This window comes from Mustela lutreola, chromosome 3, assembly GCF_030435805.1.
Source record: "Mustela lutreola isolate mMusLut2 chromosome 3, mMusLut2.pri, whole genome shotgun sequence".
Classification (NCBI taxonomy): domain Eukaryota; kingdom Metazoa; phylum Chordata; class Mammalia; order Carnivora; family Mustelidae; genus Mustela; species Mustela lutreola.
In genome coordinates, this window is record NC_081292.1 from 171,849,841 (window position 1) to 171,874,553 (window position 24,713).

The window sequence follows — 24,713 nt, forward strand, 5'->3', positions numbered from 1 at the left end:
AGGTCATGACCTGAGGACCCTGGGATCAACCCCCACGTGGGGCTCCCTTCTCCGTGAGGAGCCTGCTTCTCCCTCTCACTCTCCCTCTGTGCTCTTCTCTCTCTCACTGTCTCTCAAATAAATAAAATCTTAAAAAAAAAAAAAAAGATTTTGAGTGAATAAAACTAAAGTGAAACATTAACTAACACAACTAAGTTTTTGGTGCCTTTTCCCTTATTGAAAAGAAGAAGAGAGTTTAAGGTAATACATGTTTTTATTAGAGAATGTGAAGTAGCTCATAAGTTACTTCTATAAGGTGTTTTGGTTTTGTTTTGTTTTTGCTTTGTGTAATCCTGAATAATTATGGTATTATTATGAATAGTGAAGACTAGTCAGACTTGACATATTTTAGAGAAATTTGCTTGGATGGCTTTGCCATACAGTTAGTACCTCTGGGGTAGTTGTAATCCGCTTCTGCCAGTGATAATTTCTTTGTCTTTGTTACTCCCATTTCCTTCTGTCATGGTTGCCTCCATCAGGGTCCTCTAAGCTGAAGAAAGGTTTCTTCCCACCTCCTTTTCTCAGTTTGTCTGGTGTGGCCTTTGACGATCATAACACTTGGTTGGATCCCCAGAAAGCAATTCAGCTCTTTTTTGATTTTGCTGGATGCTCTTATGGGAGACTTCAGATGAGTGTCCAATGCCCAAGCTGAGCAGAGAGCACAGGGGTGTATGAGAGCATAGTATCTCACCTGAGTCTAGATGAGAATAGAGAGTAGGGAGGAGTGCATAGCAGAAGGGGTGGCCAGAGACATGTTGGGGCCACAAGGTAAAGAACTTAAAATGCTAAGCTAAGAAGTTAGGACTTTTCTCAGTGAAAATCTTTTGATGGGGCACCTGGATGGCACAGTTGGTTAAGCATCTGACTCTGGCTTTTGGCTTGTGAATTTCAGGGCTGTGAGATAGAGCCCCATGTCGGGCTCCGTACTCACCACTGAATCTGCTTGAGATCTCTGACCCTCTCCCTCTGCCCCTCCCACTCATGTGTGTGGTTTCTCTATCTCTCTCTAAATAAATCTTAAAAAAGAAGAAAAGATCTTTTTCTTTTTTTGAAGTTTTTGAAGGGGAAGTAATGATATGACCCAGCTTGTGTTTTAAGAGTGTTGCTCAAATCACTGTGGATTAACTTATAAAGGCTACATGAGTGGGATCTCAACTTTATTGCACAGAAGAATTGCTTTTTTTTTTTAAGAATTTTATTTATTTATGGGGCGCCTGGGTGGCTCAGTGGGTTAAGCCGCTGCCTTCGGCTCAGGTCATGATCTCGGGGTCCTGGGATCGAGTCCCACATCGGGCTCTCTTAGCAGGGAGCCTGCTTCCTCCTCTCTCTCTCTCTCTGCCTGCCTCTCTGCCTACTTGTGATCTCTCTCTGTCAAATAAATAAAATCTTTAAAAAAAAAAAAAAGAATTTTATTTATTTATTTGACAGAGATTACAAGTCAGCAGAGAGGCAGAGAGAGAGAGGAGGAAGCAGGCTCCCCGCTGAGCAGAGAGCCCGATGTGGAGCTCCATCCCAGGACCCTGGGATCATGACCTGAGCTGAAGGCAGAGGCTTTAACCCACTGAGCCACCCAGGTGCCCTGAAGAATTACTTTTTAAAATGAGCATTCTGGGGTGCCTGGGTGGCTCAGTGGGTTAAGCCTCTGCCTTTGGCTCAGGTCATGATCTCAGGGTCCTGGCATTGAGCCCCACATGGGGCTCTCTGCTCAGCGGGGAGCCTGCTTCCTCCTCTCTCTCTGCCTGCCTCTCTGCCACCTTGTAATCTCTCTCTCTCTCTCTGTCAAATAAATAAAATCTTTAAAAAAATAAAATAAAATGAGCATTCCTCAGGGCACCTGGGTGGCTCAGTGGGTTAAAGCCTCTGCCTTTGGCTCAGATCATGATCCCAGGGTCCTGGGATCAAGCCTCACATCTGGCTCTCAGGAGCTAATCAGGAAGCCCCCTTCCTCCTCTCTCTCTGTCTCCTTCCTCCTCTCTCTACCTGCTTCTCTGCCTACTTGTGATCTCTGTCAAATGAATAAATACAATCTTTAAAAAAATAAAATAAAATGAGCATTCCTAAGGTGCCTAGCTGGCTCAGTCACCCAGAAACTTAAAGGTGAACATCTTAACTAGATTTTTTTTTTTTAAGATTTTATTTATTTGTCAGAGAGAGAGAGCGAGCACAGGCAGACAGAATGGCAGGCAGAGGCAGAGGGAGAAGCAGGCTCCCTGCTGAGCAAAGAGCCGGATGTGGAGCTCCATCCCAGGACACTGGGATCATGACCTGAGCCCAAAGGCAGCTGCTTAACCAACTGAGCCACCCAGGCGTCCCTTAACTAGATATTTTTAAGCAGATTGTTTGGTGTTGAAATATTTTCATGTTGAGATAAAAATTTGGGTATCAGAGCAAAGCCATTTGATGATAAAAACCAACTGGCCTGATATAAATAACTGAATAAAAATCACTGGAAGAAGAAACAAATCTCCACTGCAAAATTCCAAATAATTCACATTCTTCCCTCAAGAAGATGGAGCATAACTCCCCACCTGTTAGTTTGGGCTGTATACAGTGACTTCCTTCCAAGAATACAATACAGAAAGAAGAGGGAAAGAACATATTTGCAGTGGAGAAACCTGACAGGCATCCCCTCAGCCAGGTGATCAAGATCAGCATCAGTAATGATAAATCATGCTGATAGTAAATAGCCTTGACATGGTGGGATGAAAATGGCACTTTACCTCACTGGTCTTCCGCCTTAAAACTCACAACCCCAGCCAAATCATGAGAAAAACATCAGACAAACCCTAATTGACAGACACCCAGAAAATACTTGACTTGTTGGAACACCTGGGTGGCTCAGTTGGTTGGGTCATGATCCCAGTGTCCTGGGATCGAGTCCCACATTGGGCTCCTTGCTCAGCGGGGAGCCTGCTTCTCCCTCTGCCACTCTGTCTGCCTGTGCACTTGCACTCTCTCTCTCTCTCTGACAAATAAATAAACAAAATCTTAAAAAAAAAAATACTTGTACTACTCAACACTGGCATTTAGAAAAAAAAATCAAGGTCCTCAAAAAAAAAAAAGGAAAATCTAAGAAACTCTCACAACCCACAGGAGCTTTAGGAGACATGATTACTAAATGTTATGTGGGATTCTGGAACAGAAAAAGGACATTAAATTAAAACTAATAAAATTTGAACAAACTGTTGACTTTAGTTACTAATAATGTGTTAGCATTAGTTCATTAGTTGTGACAAATAGAAGATGTCTATAATCTATTTTCTACAGAATATATAGACACTATAATAAGTTTTTTTGTAAATTTAAAAAAGCTTCAAATCGGGCTCTCTGCTCTGCGGGGAGCCTGCTTCCTCCCCTCTCTCGCTCTCTCTCTGCCTGCCTCTCTGCCTACTTGTGATCTCTGTCTGTCAAATAAATAAATAAAATCTTTAAAAAAAAAAAAAAAAGCTTACTTTTCAGAAAGGGCTAGAATAGAAAAACAATTAATAAACCAGTACCCTGGGGCGCCTGGGTGGCTCAGTGGGTTGGGCCGCTGCCTTCGGCTCGGGTCATGGTCTCAGGGTCCTGGGATCGAGTCCCGCATCGGGCTCTCTGCTCAGCAGGGAGCCTGCTTCCTCCTCTCTCTCTCTCTGCCTGCCTCTCTGCCTACTTGTAATCTCTGTCAAATAAATAAATAAATCTTTAAAAAAAAAATAAATAAAATAAACCAGTACCCTTCTTGGTAAATTGTTAGGAATTGAAATAATATAGCTCTTCCATCCCTAGATTAGTAATCAGGATCTGAGTTAATATCATTAGAGAATTATCTCAGTATCAGTGAGAATTATCCAGCTTCAGTATGAACTGTTTTGAGGGACATGAATAAATAAGTTATTTGGTTTTATGTAGAGGAAATCCACAGAATCATCAGAATAATGCCCAAATATAAGTTGACCCTGAATATAAGGCAATCTCTTAACATTCCAATGAAAAATATATATATTTTTAAAAAGGGTTTTGGGTGTGGGGCGCCTGGGTGGCTCAGTCGGTTGGGCGTCTGCCTTCGGCTCGGATCATGATGCCAGGGATAGAGCCCTGTATCAGGCTCCCTACTCACCAGGATCCTGTTTCTCCCTCTCCTTCCTGTTCCCCCTGCCTGTACTCACTCTCTCTCTCTCTCTCTCTGTCAAATAAAAATATTTTTTTAAAAAGGCGGGGGGCGCCTGGGTGGCTCAGTGGGTTAAAGCCTCTGCTTTCAGCTCAGGTCATGATCTCAGGGTCCTGGGATGGAGTCCCGCATTGGGCTCTCTGCTCAGCAGGGAGCCTGCTTCCTCCTCTCTCTCTGCCTGCCTCTTTGCCTACTTGTGATCTCTGTCAAATAAATAAATATAAATTAAAAAAAAAAAAAAGGAGAGGGGGTATGGGTGGAATAGACAAATGTATATTTTACCAACATAGTTAAGACCATAAATTTATAAAATAATATAAAATTTAGAAATATCCCTTTCCACTTGTCTGTTACTTTCTATGAAACAATAATATTGCCCAGATTTTTTACATGCTGCTTTGATGTCCATACCTGGCACATAGTAGTTTGTCAATAAGCACTTACTGAATGATAATTTGAGATCAGGTATATGGAGAGATCTGGATCAGTCTGGGAGGACCCTTTGAAGGTCTTTGACCAGGAAAGTAACAGCGAAAGTAAAGTAGTATTTAGCCTCTCCTCAGAGGCAATAGAGATGGCACAAACTTTCTGCTTAGGGGAGGCCAGGACATAGCCGGGGTTGGCATGGGTACACAAAAGGAGCCCAGACTTCGGAGTCAGGCAGATCTGGACTTGGAGATGTGGTCCCAAGAGCCTCCCTGAGGAGGTACCCCTGAAGCCAGGATCTGGGAGTGTGAAGAGTAAGGGCGAGAACACTCAGGCAGCATCACGGGCAGAAGAGACACTAGTGTGCTGAAGAGAGAGACAGGAAGCCATTAAGGGTGGAACATGGTGACTAGGCACCTTGTAAACTATGCAAAGGACTTGAGTTTTGTTTTTAAGTGCAAAGGAAAACCGGGGGTTAACATCTAATTCACAATTTTTATAAAATTACCTTCTTCTGTGAAGAGAATGGATTGAAAGAGGGAGCAAGAATGGAAGCGAGGAGGGGCACTTGAGGTAGCCCAGTTGGTTAAGCGTCTGACTCTCGATTTCGGCAAGGAAAGCCATCAGGAGCCTAGACAGGAGATGATAATAGATTCGTAACAACACCACTCTGCTTCTAAGATTCTTAGCACCTTACATGAGCCAACTCATTTAAGTGTGCTGTCCCGTTAGCACCCTCTTTCATTCTCAAAAGTACTAGTTTGGATGATAAATTACAGGAAACTATGAATCAGCCAATTAACATTTTCAGGGGGACATTCTTCCTACCCATCAGTTTCAAACCATTCTGTGAAAGCCACTAACCATGACAACTCTGTAATATAAGATTCAAGCAGGAGGGGCGCCTGGGTGGCTCAGTGGGTTAAGCCGCTGCCTTCGGCTCAGGTCATGATCTCAGGGTCCTGGGATCGGGTCCCGCATCGGGCTCTCTGCTCAGTGGGGAGCCTGCTTCCTCCTCTCTCTCTCTGCCTGCCTCTCTGCCTACTTGTGATCTCCCTCTGTCAAATAAATAAATAAGATCTTTAAAAAAAAAAAAAAAAAAAAAGATTCAAGCAGGAAAAACTGGAATCTCATCTCTGAACATCCTGAGCCCCTTCCTTCTTGTTCCCTTCTGTTTGGTCCTGGTTCTCAGTTACATGTGGGCATTTTTATTTGTCTCTTTCTCAGTATCTTTTTTTTTTCTTTCCTCTTCCCTCTCTTTTCCTTCCCCATTCCTCCTCTCTACTCCAGCTTCTTCCTCTCCCCTAATCTCCTTCTGGTCTCTTCTCAATTGGCTGGTGAGGTCCTGCCATGTACAGTGGATCCGTTCTGTTTAATATATAAAAATGAAGGTATAGTTGTACTCATGTCAAAATGCTTCTAGATGATTGTCACTAAATATTTTAAATCCTTTTATCCCAGTGCCTGCATTCACATCTTAAGGAAATTTACCTCATATGCCATTCATCTGACTGCTTTTTTTTTTTTTTCTCCCCAAGCCTTTACTTCCCACTCCATCACCACTCCCTGCTGGCCTTCTCTACCTTAGGTCTGTCCCCAGCCCCCACACTGGACCAAAATCATACCAGGTCACAGCTATTTAAAACATAAGAAGACTTATGTAACCTTCTGTGTGGCGCCAAGTGACTCTCATTCTTCCCTACGTATTTTAGTTTACTTCCTTTTTTACCTTTCCTAAGGCTTGACATTCTACAGACTATTGATTTTTTTTTTCCTGAACTTATTGTTTCCAGGCTGAAGCTTATTTTTAACATGCTCTTACTTTTACATACAAGAGTGTGCCGCTTTTGTCTGCCTGGTTCCAAATAAGAAGGTACCAAGAACAGCTTTCCCAGCAGAGGTTTCCCATAGTAAAGGAGTTTTCCTTTGTGTTCACCCTGGGTATAAATCACCTGGGAGCTTTTAAATGAGAAAAGACCTGGCTGACCCAGAAGGTGGTATTTATAAATAGTCCTCTAACCTCCCCCACCCCTTTAAAGCTTCTACCTAATCCTCTCCTCTCTCAAGATTGGAAGTGACTTGACCTTTGAGTCTTAAACCTCAGGCTCTTTTTCTCTGAAAAATCTAGTTAACAAAAAGCTGCTAAAACAAAAAAATGTTTCCAACCAGATGATGATGAAGCCATTAAAGTTGCCTTTCCTTTCCAACAGTTTTTTAAATAATTTTTATTTACTTGACACAGAGAGAGAGAGAGCACAGCAGGTGGAGTAGCAGGGAGAGGGAGAGGGAGAAGCAGACTCCCCGCTGAGCAAGGAACCTGATGTGGGTCTCTATTCCAGGACCCTGGGGTCAGGACCTGAGCTGAAGGCAGTTGCTTAACCAACTAAGCCACCCAGGCACCCTCATTTCCAACATTTTTAGTGAAATACACTTCCTCTTTTGAGGACCATCTTTTCTTTTGGTTATTTTAAGATACCTACCTCAGGGGCACCTGAGTGGCTCAGTCGGTTAAGCACCTGCCTTCGCCTCCGGTCATGATCCCAGGGTCCTGCGGTCAAGATGCACATCAGGCCCCTGCTCAAGCGGAAGACTGCTTCTCCCTCTTCTCCTCCCCCTTATGCATGTGCTCGCACTCTTACTCTCTCCATCAAGTAAAAAATAAAACTTAACCAAAAAATACCTACCTCAATAATTTTTATTTCGTTTTGCTATTGAGCTGTCATGGATTTGTATTTTTACGATTTAAAAAGCTGTTCCCAAATGGCAGCATCTTTGCCATGAATTAAGAGTGTTCCTTTTCACCCCTACCTTAGAGAATTTGGAGGGACTCTCAGTAGCCTGCATCCCAACATCATTGGATGGAGCTCAGTGTGTATTTCTCTAATATTGTGGTATTTATTGAGGGTGAAATCTTATAGGTTTTGGTAGGATTATACAATGAAGTCCATGATACAGACTGATAGGTTTCTGGATTAAGGTACATGCAAAAATGCCTAATGGCCAAAATGTGTTTTTAAGTATATTTCCAAAAAAACAATAATAAATTTCCTAAAGTGATAATTAAGTCCTTAAACTGATCATTTATAAAGACAGGAGGCGTTTATGTTAGGAAGATAAGCCATATATCTTTAGCACGTTCTCTCCCTTGCTGTAAAATGGAGGAATCTTCAATTCACCATCCACTAATCATCAGAGAGCACACTCTCATTTAAGACTTCTTTCTTTCTATCCTCTAATAGATTGATGAGTAAATTGTGGTGCCAGACTTTTCTTTGCTGACCCAGGCCAGCAGCAGTAATGGGTTTTTTTGGAAACTGCTAGCTCTGATCTAGCTGTTGCTTTACAAAGGGAGCCCCCTTTCCCAGGCTTTTCTCGCAGTAGTTTTGCTGGAATGCCCCACTTGTATGTGAGCCTGAAATTTTAAGAGTAATTTTAGTTTTGTTAGTTAAGAAAATCTGGTGTCCAGTGTGGCTATATTGGTACCTAAGAGAGTATCCGAAGAGAAAGAATGAAAAGCATGTACGGAGCTGGTTAAATGAGTGCTGTGTCTTCTGAAAACCTTGGGCTTAAATGTCTAAGGCAATTCTGTTAGATCTGAGTTCTGAGTGGACTTGCTGGAGCAGTAGTAGCTACTGTTTCATTTCTCCAGCTGGGGAAGCTTTGTCTTCATATAGGGAGACCCCAGAATAGCTAAGCGTATTTATGGTCATTGGAATTTTAATACGGGATCTGGGGGTGCGTGGCTGGCTCTGTTGGTAGAACATGCAACTCTTAATTTTGAGCTCGTGAGTTCAAGACCCACACTGGGCGTAGAGCTTACTTTAAAACAAACAAAACACACACACACACATTAAAAAAAAGGTGATCTAAGCAAGTGTGTATACTATTGACTTGCTTTTGGATTTAGTTTTTTAAAAAGTAGAATTTCAAAATATGAAGCAGAGAAGAAGAAAACTGCAAAGGTATATAAGAGCAGTAGTATCTGGGAATATAATGAGCATATGAGGAGACTGTTAGGATTACACACAAGGAGAAGAGAGAAGCACAACGAACCCAACTTGAAAGCAGTGGTAGGTTCATAGGGGAGTGGGGTAGGAGTGCAATACACCAGCAGGTTGAGAGCACAAGAAGCCAGGGTAACCCTTGGTTATCTTTTGTGACTTCAGTAACAGCAAAACCTAGAAAGAATGTCTCCAGAGGGTTAACTGTAGCGGTTCATGCATAGTGATGCTGATCAGCCATGTTGCTCTGGGTTCAACACTGCAAGCTACCCAGTCAGAAAGGCTGAGGGCTCCCTGGGGTTTCAGTGGTCACAAAGCAGGGAAATTTGGGTTAGCACAGCTCCTGCCCCCATCTTGCAGAACTGCTGATTTTTCCTCAACTCCTAGTACCCAGGCTTCTAAGCCTGGGTCATGTGCTTGCCCCCAGCTGTACTAGGCTCTGGAGGGAAGATTTGGATCTTCTAGTTACAGTAATGCCTTGCAGTCGCTGCCTCCCACAGGGGCAACATGGTGCTATTGGGAAGAGGGTTTGGTTGCTAGACAGCAAAAATGGAAAAAAAAAAAGAAAGAAAGAAAAAGAAAAAGGAAAAAGAAAAAAAAAGACCTGGGACGCCTGGGTGGCTCAGTTGGTTAAGCAGCTGCCTTCGGCTCAGGTCATGATCCCAGCGTCCTGGGGTCGAGTCCCACATCGGGCTCCTTGCTCCGCAGGGAGCCTGCTTCTCCGTCTGACTCTGCCTTCCACTCTGTCTGCCTGTGCTCGCTCTCACTCGCTCTGACAAATAAATAAAATCTTAAAAAAAAAAAAAAAAAAGAAAAAGAAAGACCTGTAAACTTTATCAACTGTTTATCTGAAGGTCCATCTCTTTGTGAATATTAGCTATCTTTCTCAGACTTAGCCTCTATGTATGGAAATATGAATGTTTTTAAAATTATTTGTCCATTGTTTAAAAAAACTCAGGACGGTCTTTTTAAATTTAGTGTTCATATTTATCAAAGTTGTGTGTGTACATTGTTCAGAGTTCTAGTTCTACCTGGTTTTGAATGATGAGCTGCGTTCTGTATCCTTTCATTCCTATTTTCTACTCCCTGGAGAAAACCATTTTCAGTTTCTAGCTGATTTATTTACTATTTATCTTCATATTTTGGAGTTGCACACTGTGGCTATGCCTTAATGTCTCTATTTTAGGCATTGTTTATCGACTTCTCACTGTGGAAAATGAGTTTTGTTCTTTCCCAGCACTTTCTGCCTGACCGCACATACATGCTCTTCTCCTTCCCCCATCCTCTCAGGATAATGGTATTGGATCCATAGTCTGTGGTTTTATTATTACGACTAGGTTAGCCCTATTTGCAATGATACCATGTAGTATAGTATAACTGATTTTTCTCCTAATACCACCTTTGATTTTTCCCTGATGTTAATTATTATCTTAGTTTCTTATTCATTTACTTAGGCTTTCTGTGCTTCTCACTAATGAACCCCCAAATACCCCCTAACTGTATAAATCTTTCCCATTTAAACCCATCAGATATTCTATGAATTTCATCTTCTTAAGATCTCTTTCTAAACCTCTGACCTGCTCTTGTCTGGACCTCGGCCTGTCACCCTTTAGTCCTCTAAAGAGGACTTTTTCACCTGTATCTTGTTTTAGTCCCTTGCTCATGGATTCAATATCGTCTTTTTCCTTAGTCTTCCCTATCATTTTGAAATAGCATATTATCGTTAGTTTCTTGAGAAAATAAATCTTTTTTTAGTTTTAGGAGTTTCCCTGAGATTCATAGAGGCACTGCTTCATTTTTTTCTACCCTCCAGAGTCCCTGTTGAAAAGTGTGATTCATTCTGTTTGTTTTTTTTTTTCCCCCCATTCTGATTCTGACCTTTATGTGACTTGTTTTTCCTCTGGAAGCTTTGCTTTAACCTTGACGTTTTGCAAGTTCACAATGATGTGACTTGGTCACTTGCTAGATCTTCAGTCTGGGACATTTTCTCGAATTAATTATTGATCACTTCTCTCCATGGTTTTTCGGTTCTGTCTTTCTTGAACTCCTGTTAGATTTTTGGATCTCTTACATTGATACCTGGTTCTTTTATCTTTACTTTCCTGTTTTCTGTCCTTGTCCCTTTTTATTTTTCTTTCTGAAAGAGTTCCTCAGGTTTGTCTTCCAACCCTTACACTGAGTTGTTTGGTTCTGCTATCAAAATGTGTATTTTTCTAGCATTCTTTTTTGTTCTCTGAATGTTCCTTTTTTCATTGCTGTTAGTGATTCATTTATTGTATGATGAACAATACAGAAACTAGAAAATATAACTGTTTAAGTTAGAAGGCATTTTATGATTAAATGAGATTATCAATTGACTAGCCTCAAAATTTGTAAACTTGAGCCAGAGAAGATCACCTAAAATATACAAAATTTAATTGTATATGATTTTTAGTGTATAAGGGTTATATTATCTCTGACTGTTTTGTTTTGTTTGTTTGTTCATAGATTTTATTTATTTATTTGACAGAGAGAGAGATAGCAAGAGAGGGAACACAGCAAGGGAGTGGGAGAGGGAGAAGCAGGCTCCCTGTGGGGCTTAATCCCAGGACCCTGCAATCAGGGCCCAAGCCAAAGACAGATGCTTAATAACCGAGCCACCCAGGTAACCCAGTTTTGTTAGTTCTTAATACTTCTTTTCAAAAGTTTGTATCTTCTGGGATGCCTGGGTGACCCAGTTGATTAAGCATCTACCTCCCACTCAGGTCATGATCTCAGCCTCCTGGGATCAGGCTGCTCCCCCTGCTTGTGCTCTCTCACCTCATTCTCAAATAAATAAACAAAATCTTTAAAAAAAATTTTTCTATCTTCCTCTGTAGTCTCTTTTTTCCTCTTAAGTTGCTTTTTTCTCTTTGTTTTGGTTTGTCTTTCATTTCAGTTTCTGGTGATCCTTGGCTAGTTTCTTATATCTAAGAACAGGCAGTTAAATGGGTACTTGAGGGGCACCTGGGTGGCTCAGTGGATTAAAGCCTCTGCCTTCAGCTCAGGTCCTGATCCCAGGGTCCTGGGATCGAGCCCCACATCGGGCTCTCTCTGCTTAGCAGGGAGTCTGCTTCTTCCTCTCTCTCTCTGCCTGCCTCTCTGCCTACTTGTGATCTCTGTCTGTCAAATAAATAAAACAAAAACAAAAAAAAATTTTTTTTTAAATGGGTACTTGAGATCTGTGGACTTGTGAGCAAAATTTATGGGCTGTGGGGGTGGTCTGCATGAGTCACTTCTTGGGATACCTCTCTTATCTGTTTCTTTAAGTCTTTTATCTTGGCTGGTCTGATTCTGTTGGAAAATTTTTAATTTTGTACTATTCATTTTCTCTCTCCTTGCAGTTTCTAGATGTGTAGTCTTTGGTTCTCATGTTGTACATAAAAATATCTCCACTGTGGGGGGCGCCTAGGTGGCTCAGTCATTAAGCATCTGCCCTCTCTCTGTTCTGATAGATCCCAGCCTGCTGGGATCTGGCCCCACATTGGACTCCCCACCCAGCAGGGGAGCCCTTCTCCTCCCTCTGCCTGCCACTTCCCCTGCTGGTGCTCTCTCTCTGTCAAATAAAGAAATAAAATCTTTTAAAAAAAAATCTCTGTTGGGTCTGTGCTATGATCTTCCTTTAGATGTCCTTTGGACCCTCCTACACCTCCTCATTTGCTTTCATGGCACTTGATAGATAGGCTGACTTGCTAAAAAGTAAACAGGAGTTGGTAGCAAATCTGAGAGCTAGAACACACCTTGAGTGCAAAGTTGGAGTCGCTTTCAGTGCATTGTTTTCCTTAATACATTTGATCAGAAATTGGATGAACCTCCGGGATGCTGAGACAGGGAAGATACTGTGGCAAGGAACAGAAGACCTGTCAGTCCCTGGAGTGGAGCATGAAGGTACTCCCCAACCCTTTGCCCTGCACAGGGCTCTGATGTTTCAGAAGCAGGGCCTAAGCATCAGGGAGCTAAATTAATGCAGATCCTGATGGGTAAACCGCTGCGGGCACAGCATGTGTTACTGAGATTCTCAGTTCCTTTCCTACCTTTTTTCCCTCTCACTTCCCAAAACTCATTCTGTGCTGAAATTTTAACATTAAAACATGCCTAAAGATATAAACTAAGCTCTCAACTTTTTTTTAAAAGAAAATTTCCATTTTTATCTCCCTGAAATAAAAGAAAAACTAAGGAGTTAAAACCAACAGAACAGAGTAAAGAAGGGGTCCATTCAGCCCTTTTCCTAATGAAAACAGCTAGGGAAGGCCCTTAGATGCACTATATCTGGTGTTTCTTAAAGATCTTTCAGGGGGATACCTGGGTGGCTCAGTCGGTTAAGCAAATGCCTTCCGCTCGGGTCGTGATCTTGGGGTGGTAGGATCTTGCCCTGCATCCCTGCATTAGGCTCTCTGCTCAACAGAGAATCTGTTTCACCCTCACCCTCTGTGCTCTCTCTCTCTCTTTCTCTCTCTCTCAAATAAATAAATAAAATCTTTAAAAAAAAATAATAAAGATGCACTTGACCAATTAGGGACCTCTGTCTTTAATTGTGTTACCAAGGCTTTTCTCTGAAATTTAACATAGATAATGTGTTCTCTAAATCAGCTCTAAGAAGCTCCCAGAAACTTAAGGAATTATAGTATGTGATTTTCATTGAGAATGGCTTCAATATTTCTTTTTATTTACCAGCCCGTGTTCCCAAGAAAATCCTCAAGTGCAAGGCAGTGTCTCGAGAGTTGAACTTCTCTTCAGCAGAGCAAATGGAAAAATTCCGCCTGGAACAAAAAGTTTACTTCAAAGGGCAATGCCTAGAAGGTATTCTGTGGCCTAGTGCCTGGAAGCCCCACTTAGGATGACAGAGTAAAAAGGCAGGACCCAGTGAACTTAAAACACTGCTTCGGTAACGTTCATTTTGCAGCTCAGTTTGTGATGGGATTCCTATACCTTGCGAGACTGGGGGCCTCAGCAAAAACAAAGCTGGCAATGACAAGGGGCTTTGAGCCCAACAAAAGGGTTTCTGACACTAGTGGGCCTGGGTTGGTGCCTGCTTTATCACTGGTGAATTATAATGTGGTCACGAGGAAGCTGCCAACAAGGGCCTGGTACAGAGCTCTCAGTCTCCCACAGATCTGGCCACCAAGGCGACTCTGCACCGAGTTTCCACCATGAACTGTAAGAGTGCATGTCCGTGTCTTACAGCTGGAATTGCAAGTGAAAGGCCTAGTCTGTTCTTCTGTTTATCATATACACATAGCCTATTGCTAAGAAAGCATTGCTTATAATGTATCTGCCCACTAGTCCTCATCCTTTAGGCCCTAGAGCAGAGGGAGTAAGCCTCTGGTGTGGTCGAGGGACAGCCTGAGGGGTTGTCATGCCTCTTTCACATGCCTCTGGCCCCAGAGGTTTCTGATGGCTTCATTTGTGGTTCTTGGGGTAAGAAGAGGCTCACTCTAAGGGGGGGGGGGGGGGCGGGTGAAGAGCCCCGAGACACTCTAGGGTGCCCACTCACCAGCTTTTTGTTCTTCCTTCAGAATGGTTCTTCGAGTTTGGCTTTGTGATCCCAAACTCCACAAACACCTGGCAGTCCCTGATAGAGGCTGCGCCCGAATCCCAGATGATGCCCGCCAGCGTGCTAACGTGAGTGAGCAGACTGCAGGCACTGGGGAGTGGGTTCCAAGCAGGGGGGCTGATGGTGCTGCTCAGCGTGCAGCCCCGGGTGAAAATAAGGGGAGAGAGTATTCAGGGGTATTTGAGTTTACAGGTTACTGACATGGCCATAGGAAAAAGACAGTGTGATCAAATGGAAAAAAATAAAAAAAACTTTAGATTAGACCTTTAGACTAAATTCCTGATTAACCCTGACTTGCCGTGCAATCTTGGACAATGTTTACCTCTCTTGCCTTATTTTTCTCCTCTCTACACATAGAATTAATAATTCTATCTCACAGAGGTGTAGTGAGGATGAAAGAAGATGATATGGGAGGAAACTGGCCTGTACTCTATATTAAATCTAGGCTAATTTGCTCACTTTCCTGACAACCAAACTTCTGATACTCTGTACTTTTCTTGAATGGCCTTTAATGGAATCTGGCAAAGTTCTAAGTTTGTTATAGAGGATAATGTTTGGTTATGGTTTTTCAGAGACTAGCTTACCATTTTCATAGTTATGCTTCCTGCTCAAAGAATAATTTGTTTGTCCTTTATCCAAAAACACTGTCAGTAAGGGCCCAGCTTACATTTTCTCTTCGGAAAAGGTATTAGACTTTCAGAGGTCTTAATAATAGTGTCTAGTAATGAGTTATTCCCACAGATATTTGTGTAATATTGGATTGTCCCCTTAAACAGATCCTTGGTGAAAGCCACACTGAATGTAAATAGAGGTTGTTTGCTTTATAAGATTTTGCTTTATAAAATGTTTGCTGTAATAGATTTTTAATTACAATGGTAGGTATTTTTATATTCTAATAGCCAATTAAATCTTGAGTTTCTTATGTACCTATTTTATAATTAATTGCCAACAAAAATGTATCTGCTGGCTATTAATTACCTGGGAAAGTACAGGGTAGTATATAGAAGGGCATTTTTTGTATTTTATTAACCTTCATTGACTCCTTCTTGGCCAGGTCCAATAAGTCTGTGATGACTTATTTAGGTTCTTTAACTCACATTTTACTTTCTGGAACCCCAAAACAGTACCTCTATTGTCCTTAACTTGGTTCGAGAGTGGTTTGGTTTGGAAACTCTAAGATACCCACCAAGAAAAATGAAATTCTCCCCTGTACAATACAGGTGTGTCATTTGGGGTTCTTTGGCTGCAAGCCATAGAAATGACTCCAGCTGATAGGACAGACCTGAAGGGGGGTAGGGGTGACGGGTGGCGGGTGGCACTGAGACCTGGGCAGCTTCAAAGATGCAGGTGGCAGGAATCCATCGATGATCTCCTTCAGGAGCAGCCATAGGAAGGATCCTGCTCCAACGGGGAGCAGGGGAAGAGTCTGATTAGCCCATATTATGTCCTGTGCTCAGCCCTCTGCCAGGTGAAGGAGAGGCTACTGGACTGACCCATGGACTGGAGATGTGGTGGGTCCCCAGAAGAAGAGCAGAGTGCTGTTACCCAAAGTGATGGAAATAGATGCAGGAAAGACCAACCCATAACTGCCTACCAGAGACCTGCAGGTTTCCATGTATATCAAAAAGTCACTCATATTTAAAAAAAAAAAAAAAAAAAGGTCTTATGTATAAGCACCCCTGTTTGCAGAGCACTCTGCTAAGGGGTTTACATATATCAAGGATTAAAACATGCTCTTTCTTCTTGTTTTCTGAACTTGAGGAGAAAAAAATCCAATCACAAAGTTAAATGTCACATTAGACTTCTAACCCCATTTGGACGTAGATTTAAGTGTCCCCAAGCGAAAATTCTAGGTAGGTGCGTGTCCCCAGGCCAAGCAGACCCAAACTGAAGCCACTTTGTGGAAATGAAATCTGTTGCCTAACACACTCACTCTTTTGCCCTCTCTTCTTACTTATAGTGGGAATGTTATCATAGAGACAAAGTTTTTTGACGACGATCTTCTTGTAAGCACATCCAGAGTGAGACTTTTCTACGTTTGAGAGAAGAATGTGTGTGCATTTCAAGAATTTGGGTTTTGGGGGGGAAAGGAGGAAACTGTTGACTTTTTTCCTCCACGCATTTGATTTTTGACATTTCCACCCCTAATTCCCTGTACGGCAACCCACCTGTGGCCACCAGGGGACCAGTTCTGTGTAGGTAACCAGATGGCTCTTTCCTCCCAAGCCGCCATCTTCCACTGACCAGACTCAACTCCCAACCCCAGACGAGGGCAGAGGGTGAGCCTTGACTCCTTCCCAGGGTGACACAGGGACAGATGCTTACCACAAGAGCCAGTGCTGTTCCCACCCCCTCTGCTTCCTCCTTGGGCCCTACAGGCAACGCATCTTCCTTTGGCCCCTGGTTTTGGAAAAATTCATATTCCTGACCTATGTTTAGTTTTTTTTCCTACCATTTCTATTTCATACATTCTCATACATTTAACTTGTAAAATAGACTGTGATATTATTATTACGTAATGAATTAAAACATATGAATTAAAATATTCCTACAGTCTTTAGCATGGCACTGCTTTCATCTCTGCTTTTTCTGGAACATAAACCCAGCCCCATGATGTGAAGAAAGACATTTATCAGACCATAGGACCACAACTGTATTTTACTCCAGAAATCAGCTAATAGATTTTGCATTCCCGATGCTTCAGTTGCTGCTTTCCAAGAATGTACAACGTATCCAAACAAGACCCATAACCTTAACATTTGTCTTTGAGATATGATATGCAGTGGTTCTTTTCCACAACATGGATGTCCCCTTTGTCTGGTGTTGCTTTTAACTTTTCTCAGACCTTTATGATGTACCTTTACTCAAGAGGTTTCAGGAAAGGGTAGAAGTCCAAGCTGACAGAGTAGAAACCCTTCTGTTCTTATGTGAGAGGACAGAAATTCCAGAATGGAGAAAAGATCTCCCTGAAGTCATGTGGAGAATGGTGGGAACACATCTGGGATGGGGTGGGGTGCTGGGAGGCCTTAAAACCCAGGCAGAGGAAGCCAGCGTGGGAGAGAGTGATGGTAGCTGGGTGCCTGCAAGTCTGATGTGACAAAGAAGGGTTCTTTTATAGAAGCTTACCTCTGAGCTACCAGCAGCCTTCACTGTTCTTGATACAATATCAGCAATTAAAGGGTTTCCAGTTCGCACAGTAGTAAGGCTGAGACCAGAGGGAAGGAGAATATAGCCAGAGATGGGCCCTCTGGCGTAGCCCCTGCTCACATATTCCTGCTCTTTTTCTTACCAAAGGATCTGTTTGCCTCTGTGGGTGGGGAGGAGAAGGACATTTTTAGTGGACTGTCACCATCTTTCAGTGATAATTCCATTCCTCGCATGAGGGCTCTTGTCTTCAAAAGCTAATTTTTAAATACCAAGATTGGATGAGAAAGCAAAGTTAAAATGAATCCAGATTTCCTTTTGCTTTCTGGAAATGCCATATCTTCCCTCAGAGTGAGCTCATCTCCTTTCCTGAACTACGTCTGCTCCCCAGAATTCCAGCGAGGAAGGCGCTTAGGGAACTGGACACCTCCCAGTGGAGAAAAATCATCCCAGGGAAGCTTCCCCTCCTTGCTCAGAGCCTCCTTCACTGCCCCTTTCCACTCCCTCACCCAGCCAGAACTATCAGGGACACACTTCTTTGTCAGCTGCTCTGAGAAAAAAAAAGAACTATAGCCTAGTCATTCTTAGACATTCACCATCCCTCCAGGCAACAGTGTGTGTGTTCAGGCAGCGCTGATCATTTTATTATGAAACAAGGCCCAAAAGTGTGCTCCGGGGACAGTGCGATTGACAGGTTCTGAGCTGTGCAGGAGAGACTGGGGCTGGCCGGGAGGATGGCTGCAGCTATGAGAGGAGGAAGAGGGAAGGGGTGCTGGCAGGGGTGAGCACAAGCGAAAGGAGAGGACACAAGAGCTGTGGAGACTCGGGCCCTTGTAGGTCAGGGTCAGCTCCAGTAGGATAGGTGCAGGTCTAAGTGCTTGCAGAGCTGGGGGTTTTGCGGATACAAAGGCCACAGAATGTTACAAAGGAGAGGCATGCAGCCCAGGCCCGGAATATGTACGGGTACCTGCCCCACACTCCAGAGATTGGGGTTCAGTAGGTGCAGGGCCCAGAAATCTACCTGCTGCAGCAGCCCAGGTGATTCTGACACAAGCGGTCTGTGGACCAGACCTTGAGAAATGCTGGTAGAGGCAGTAAGTGTCAGAGACAGATAGATGTACACGGGCGGCTGTAAAGTAAGCTAAAGTCGCATGCAGGCTTGCAGACTTCTGTGATGGGGGTATGGTGAAGCACCGAGTCTGGCCTCAGTTGGGCAGGAAGGGGTTGGAGGAAGTCCAGTCCACCGAAGGCCACACTCGCACTCTTCCCATATGCATACGTGGGAGGCACAGGCCTGGCTTTCAGGGATTTGTCTCTAGTAGAGGGAGGTGACAGGTGATGGTAATGCCTGCAATAAGGGAAGTGCAAGGTGAATGAAAGGAAGAAGAGATTTTTTAAAAAGTGAAAATGAAATAAATGAGAAGAGATTACACATACTTCAGCAAAGTCCAGAAAGCCCTCTCTTCTCTGAATCCTAAAACTCTTAGCTTACGAAACATGTTCAGGTGACCCTAAAAATATAAATTTAAGAAAACTAAGACTTGTGGGGTGCCTGTGTGGACCAGCTGGTTAAGCGTTAGACTTCAGCTCAGGTCATGATCTCAGGGTCCCAGGATGGAGGCCCGGTGTTGAGCTCTGCACTCAGTAGGGAATCTGCTTCTCTCCCTCTCTCTGCCCACTCTTCCCCTCCCCTGACTCATACTTATTCTCTCTCACTCTCAAGTAACTTTAAAAAATTTTTTAAAATAAGGCTTTCCTGGGGCACCTGGGTGGCTCAGTGGGTTAAAGCCTCTGCCTTCAGCTCAGGTCATATCCCAGGGTCCTGGGATCGAGCCCCGCATCGAGCTCTCTGCACGGCAGGGAGCCTGCTTCCTCCTCTCTCTCTCTCTCTGCCTATCTTTCTGCCTACTTGTGATCTCTGCCTGCCAAATGAATAAATTTTTAAAAGTCTTTAAAAAAAATAATAATAAGGCTTTCCTTCAGTCCTGCGACGCCTACAGCTCCTGCTCCATCCTCTTTCTCTGCAGATCAAAATTCCTTGGGATTGTCTCCACTCACTCTTTCCACCTCCCCACCTCTCATTTACTCCTCAACAACCGCTGGCTGGCTGGCCCTGACTGGGGGCCTCCTTTCCACCAGTATGTCTGTGAACTCCACTGACCCACTGCCCCCTGCTGGTCCTTCCTGCTTTGTCTGCTGCATTGGATCTTCTAACACCTCCTGGAAATTCTTGTGGATTCTGGGAGCCCCTTTCCTGGGAGTTCTGCTCCTTGCAGGCTCTTCATTTGCTTCCAACCACCTTGTCCCTAAAATCTTTGTTAGTGGATTTCTGGATTTTTTTCTGTTTTCTTTCTTTCTTTTCCTAGCTGTTGTATATCGAGAACATTCTATGTGCAACGTCTTTAAGCATTATGCATTCAGTCCACACATTTACTGAGCACTGTTTATGTACCAGACGCTATATTAAATGATGGACATACTTGTTCAACCAGTGAAGTCCCTACCATCCCATTCCAATGAGAGGAGAAAGGAAGCGAATAATTTTAGGTAGCAATCAATGCTCGAATTAAACAGGACTGTCCAGTGCCAGCATCAGTCTGATGTGAGAAGCAATGGAAAGAAGTCAGCGTTCAGCTTTTGACTACCAACCCAGGAGGGACAAGCAAACCAAGAGCCATGGAAAGCCGGGCTTTCTCAAAAAGATTTTTAAGTCCCTTAAACTATCAACAAAGCAAGAACTGGGTGGTGGAAGGGAGGGGGCACACAGGATTGTCTCATTTACCACAAAGAGCTCCTTCTTGTGGGAAGAGTGAACCTGCCACTTCCTGCCCTGGTATAGGATGGAGAGGAGGAATGAGGAAGAAGAAGGCCACAGAGGTCAGCAGCAGATGTCTCTGCTTTCCTTCCCCGCCCCCTCCCTCCCAGGCTGGGGTGGAACTGGCAGATAAAAACCGGGTTCAGGGGAAGGAAGAGAATTTCAGGGTTGATAACTGCTTCCTGGAGGTTAGCAGGGCTGCCCCACAATCCAGACCAAGGCCTGTTGACTAGCCTTACAAACATCTTCACCCCAACTGCTCCTGCCTCAGTTCCTAGAACTACCTGGGGCCTGTTGGGCCAAAGGCATCTTCTTCCCTTCTGATTTATCCTCCAGGTCTCGGCCAAAAAGAGCGCCGAAATGTGCGCCAGGTCACCAGTCCCTCTGTATTGAACAGTTTATTTTCAGAACTTGCTGCTAGTGACCTGGTAATTGTTTTACGGCTCTCAAAATACTGTTAAAATAGTCCTCAAAGTGAAGACCAAACCTGGCTTAGCAGTTTTTTGGTGCACTTTTATTTGGTTCGAAGCTAAGCAGCTTTGTCCATAGTTGTGAATAAACGGGGGGGGGGTGAAGTTGAATGGAGTGAGAAGCTGAGATTTGGTGGATACATTTGGTTCCTAAACTGTGCACCAAGGCACCCCAGGGCACTGCAGCAAATTCACAAGGGTTCCAAAGGATATTTTAATTTTCAAAGGAAATGCAGTCAGTGGGGATGTCTGTTGTACCGTGCTCACTATTAGCTCAAGATAGTTCAGTTTCAACATTATACTGCACCACACTACGTTCTTTTTGGTGAGTTATCTTCGCAAAGCTGAATTTTTGCACATTTTGGCGATAAACAAGTACCCCTGAAAAATCCATGTGAACAGGGGTGCCTAGTGGTTAAGCGTCCAACTTTTGGTTTCAGCTCAGGTCATGATCTCATTTCGTGGGTTCAAGCCCCACATCGGGCTCCACACTGAGGGTGGAGTCTGCTTGGGATTCTCTCCCTCTGTCCCCCACCCCCAGCTGCACTCACTCACATGCTCTCTCTAAAATAAATGAGTAATTTTTTTTTAAGTGTGAACAGGAAATGAGGGTGGTTGTGTCCAATCTGATTCCAAGATTTGAGAAGATGTGCACACATCACATCAATAAGTCATTGTGATTACAAATAAAATAAAAATATTTTTCTCTTGATTTATGTGTCTTTTCTTTTTCCCCAATATGACAGCTACTAGGTTAGGATATAAATACTTAAGTTGTTTGAACCTAACTACATAATAATTTTAAAAACATTTTGTTTTTGTTACACTATGGAAAAATGACTGACACACTAATTGTGCTGTGAACAGAGGAAGTTTAGGAACCCCTAATAAGCTATTTTGGGTTTTTTTCAGAGTTTATTTTTTTTTAAGTAATCTCTACCCCCAACAGGGGGCTCAAACTCATAACCCTGAGATCAAGAATCACATGCTACTAAACCCTCAGTTTAAAAATAATGCCTGGGGCGCCTGGGTGTCTCAGTGGGTTAAGCCTCTGCCTTCAGCTCAGGTCATGATCTCAGGGTCCTGGGATCAAGCCCTGCATCGGGCTCTCTGCTCAGCGGGGAGCCTGCTTCCCCCTCTCTGCCTGCCTCTCTGCCTACTTGTGATCTCTGTCTGTCAAATAAATAAATAAAATCTTTTTTAAAAAAATAATGCCTTTGGGGCGCCTGGGTGGCTCAGTGGGTTAAGCCGCTGCCTTCGGCTCGGGTCATGATCTTAGGGTCCTGGGATCGAGTCCCATATCGGGCTCTCTGCTCAGCGGGGAGCCTGCTTCCTTCTCTCTGCCTGCCTCTCCATCTACTTGTGATTTCTCTCTGTCAAATAAATAAATAAAATCTTAAAAAAAAAAAATAATAATGCCTTTCAGGAGCACCTGCCTGGCTAAGTCAGTAGAGCATGCAGCTCTCAATCTTGGGGTCGTGAGTTTGAGACCCATGTTGGGGGTAGAGATTACTTCAAATAAAATATGCCTTTCAGAGGGTTAGAAACCCAGGCACGTGCATTACCATCACTGACAGCCACAGCAACAAGTATTTACCAGCCCCATAGGAACCCCGAGACAGCTCTTGGTTCCGTGGAATGCTTTTGGATTCTTGTACTTATTAAAGAAAATGTTTTCAAAGGAAAAGAGGGCATTTATTCAAATTTCTTAGAGTGGCTTTTTTTTTTTTTAATATTTTATTTGTTTATTTGACAGAGATCTCAAGTAGGCAGAGAGGCAGGCAGAGAGAGGAAGAGAAGCAGACTCCCTGCTGAGCAGAGAGCCCGATGCGGGGCTCAATCCCAGGATCCTGGGATCATGACCTGAGCCGAAGACAGAGGCTTTAACCCACTGAGCCACCCAGGCACCCCTAGAGTGGCTTTTTAAATGACTTGATTTATTCAAATCATCCCCCAAATAGCTCTTCTCAATTATAAGAGGATAAGCAAGATTATTATCACTTGGATGTTTTATATATAATTGTTACTTTCATTTGGGGGTAAAGTATGTGCATTAGAGCCATACAACATGAAAATTTGAATACGGGGCACAGGGCCCCCCTGTGTAATTAAGTACACATGATTGGTGTACATCTTTACAGAACTTGAAATTTCATTTCACTTTTATGTTATAGGGAATGATAATGGTCCTTTCTTTCCTTTCCTGGTATGTCATTGGCCATACACGCTGTTTACTCAGGGCCCAGCCCTTGGTCAGGATTGGAATCCAAATCCTCTTTTCTGGAAGAATGTCTAATTGTTTCTTTTAATTGACTTGTATTCAGCAACAGTCTACAATACGTTTGGTACAATTAGGCTAAGGTTTTTTTTTTTTTTTAAGATTTTATTTATTTATTTGACAGAGATCACAAGTAGACTGAGAGGCAGGCAGAGAGAGAGAGAGGGAAGCAGGCTCCCTGCTGAGCAGAGAGCCCAATGCGGGACTCGATCCCAGAACCCTGAGATCATGACCTGAGCCGAAGGCAGCAGCTTAACCACTGAGCCACCCAGGCGCCCCAGGCTAAGGTTTTTCTTAGAGGGTTCATGTTTACTTAAAAGTAGACACTTGATATTCAAGAGGTTTTATGACCATCACAATCCTCCAGCGTTTCCAGGCTCAAATGATACTGTTCAGGCACAGAATTCTGAGACGTCAGTATGGATTTGGTTGTGTTTTGACGCAATCATTTGCTGAAAGAAACCTTGCCTCTGCCCAAAGGTCTCCCTGGAGAGGCAAGTGGCCATTGGGAGTGCCACATCTAAGAAATGCCATCACTTAACAAGAGACTAACCATCTAAAAGTTAAGTCACCCCTGAGCAGAGCGGGAAAATAATAGAAAGCCCACCTACCTAATAATGGGACTCATTTGACACCAGGGTCTTTAACATGGATTCAGACCACACTGTCTCCAAGGAAAGAAATGAGGATCTCCTAGTAAGAGGTGCTTACTGAAAGGTTGACTAGTAGAAAGGTCATTGGGCCCTCAAAGTTAACTAAGGACAATGTTGACAAAGGGGTCAGAATTGGAGAATCCACTGTCACTTCCCCCTATGTGGCTGGAACCCATCCAACCTCAGTATCTTCTAAGAGTAGATGTCTGGGGGCGGCTGGGTGGCTCAGTGGGTTAAGCCTCTGCCTTCAGCTCAGGTCATGATCTCGGGTCCTGGGATCGAGCCCCACATCAGGCTCTCTGAGCCTGCTTCCTCCTCTCTCTGCCTGCCTCCCTGTCTGGGCTTGTGGTCTCTCTCTCTGTCAAATAAATAAAATCTTAAAAAAAAAAAAAAAAAAAGAGTAGATGTCTGTCCAGCATCACTGTCAAGCAGGCCGCACCCCCAGGCTCTAGTGGAAACCACAGGAGTCACACTTGGGACATTGTGGGGAGATTGGTGAGAAGGACCCAGAGAATACCTCTAGGAAGGGGCAGTAGTTTTCCTGGGATACAGAATGGAGATGGAGATGAGATGAATTTCTAAGACAAAAGAGCATGTGCACATTTTTTTTTGGAACTTGACATACAGGGTCAAATGCTTTCCAGAAAGGTTTGTACCCATTTCCACACCTTAGCTACGTCCAAACCTACTGACACTAACCACATCCTGGGCTGTGTTGACAAGGGTCACAGGACCCCAGACACCTGCCACTGAGGGAGCCTGCATGAGGCCTGTCTGTGCAGGAGTCTTTGGCCAAACTATGGAACCAGTTCCCAGAGGAATCCTTTCCTATCATCTGTTTAGTTCAAACAATCCCTGAGCCCTGGTGGGGGTCCTTGTACAAGATCAACTTTTTCTGGACACTAACATCCTTCAGTATGTTAACAGGTTTATGTGAAAAAAAAAAAAAAAATCCAAGGGGCGCCTAGGTGGCTCAGTAGGTTAAGCCTCTGCCTTCGGCTCAGGTCACGATCTCAGGGTCCTGGGATGGAGCCCTACATCCGGCTCTCTGCTCAGCAAGGAGCCTGCTTCCCCCTCTCTCTCTCTGCCTGCTTCTCTGCCTACTTGTGATTTCTGTCTGTCAAATAAATAAATAAAATCTTTTTTAAAAAATGAAATCTTGCCATTT

The 24,713-nt window shown here is 43.6% G+C and overlaps 1 protein-coding gene across 1 annotated transcript in view; it reads left to right on the forward strand.

Annotated features, from left to right (window-relative positions):
• PDE6D (phosphodiesterase 6D) overlaps window positions 1-16,745 on the forward strand; it is a 52,646-nt gene extending 35,901 nt beyond the window's left edge. Inside the window, exons 2-5 of the mRNA XM_059167716.1 lie at window positions 12,431-12,519; window positions 13,306-13,431; window positions 14,148-14,253; window positions 16,146-16,745. Of these exons, the coding sequence (XP_059023699.1) occupies window positions 12,431-12,519; window positions 13,306-13,431; window positions 14,148-14,253; window positions 16,146-16,227 (403 nt within the window). The 3' untranslated portion in view covers window positions 16,228-16,745. The remainder of the gene's footprint in view (window positions 1-12,430; window positions 12,520-13,305; window positions 13,432-14,147; window positions 14,254-16,145) is intronic.
• Window positions 16,746-24,713: the final 7,968 nt, after the last annotated feature.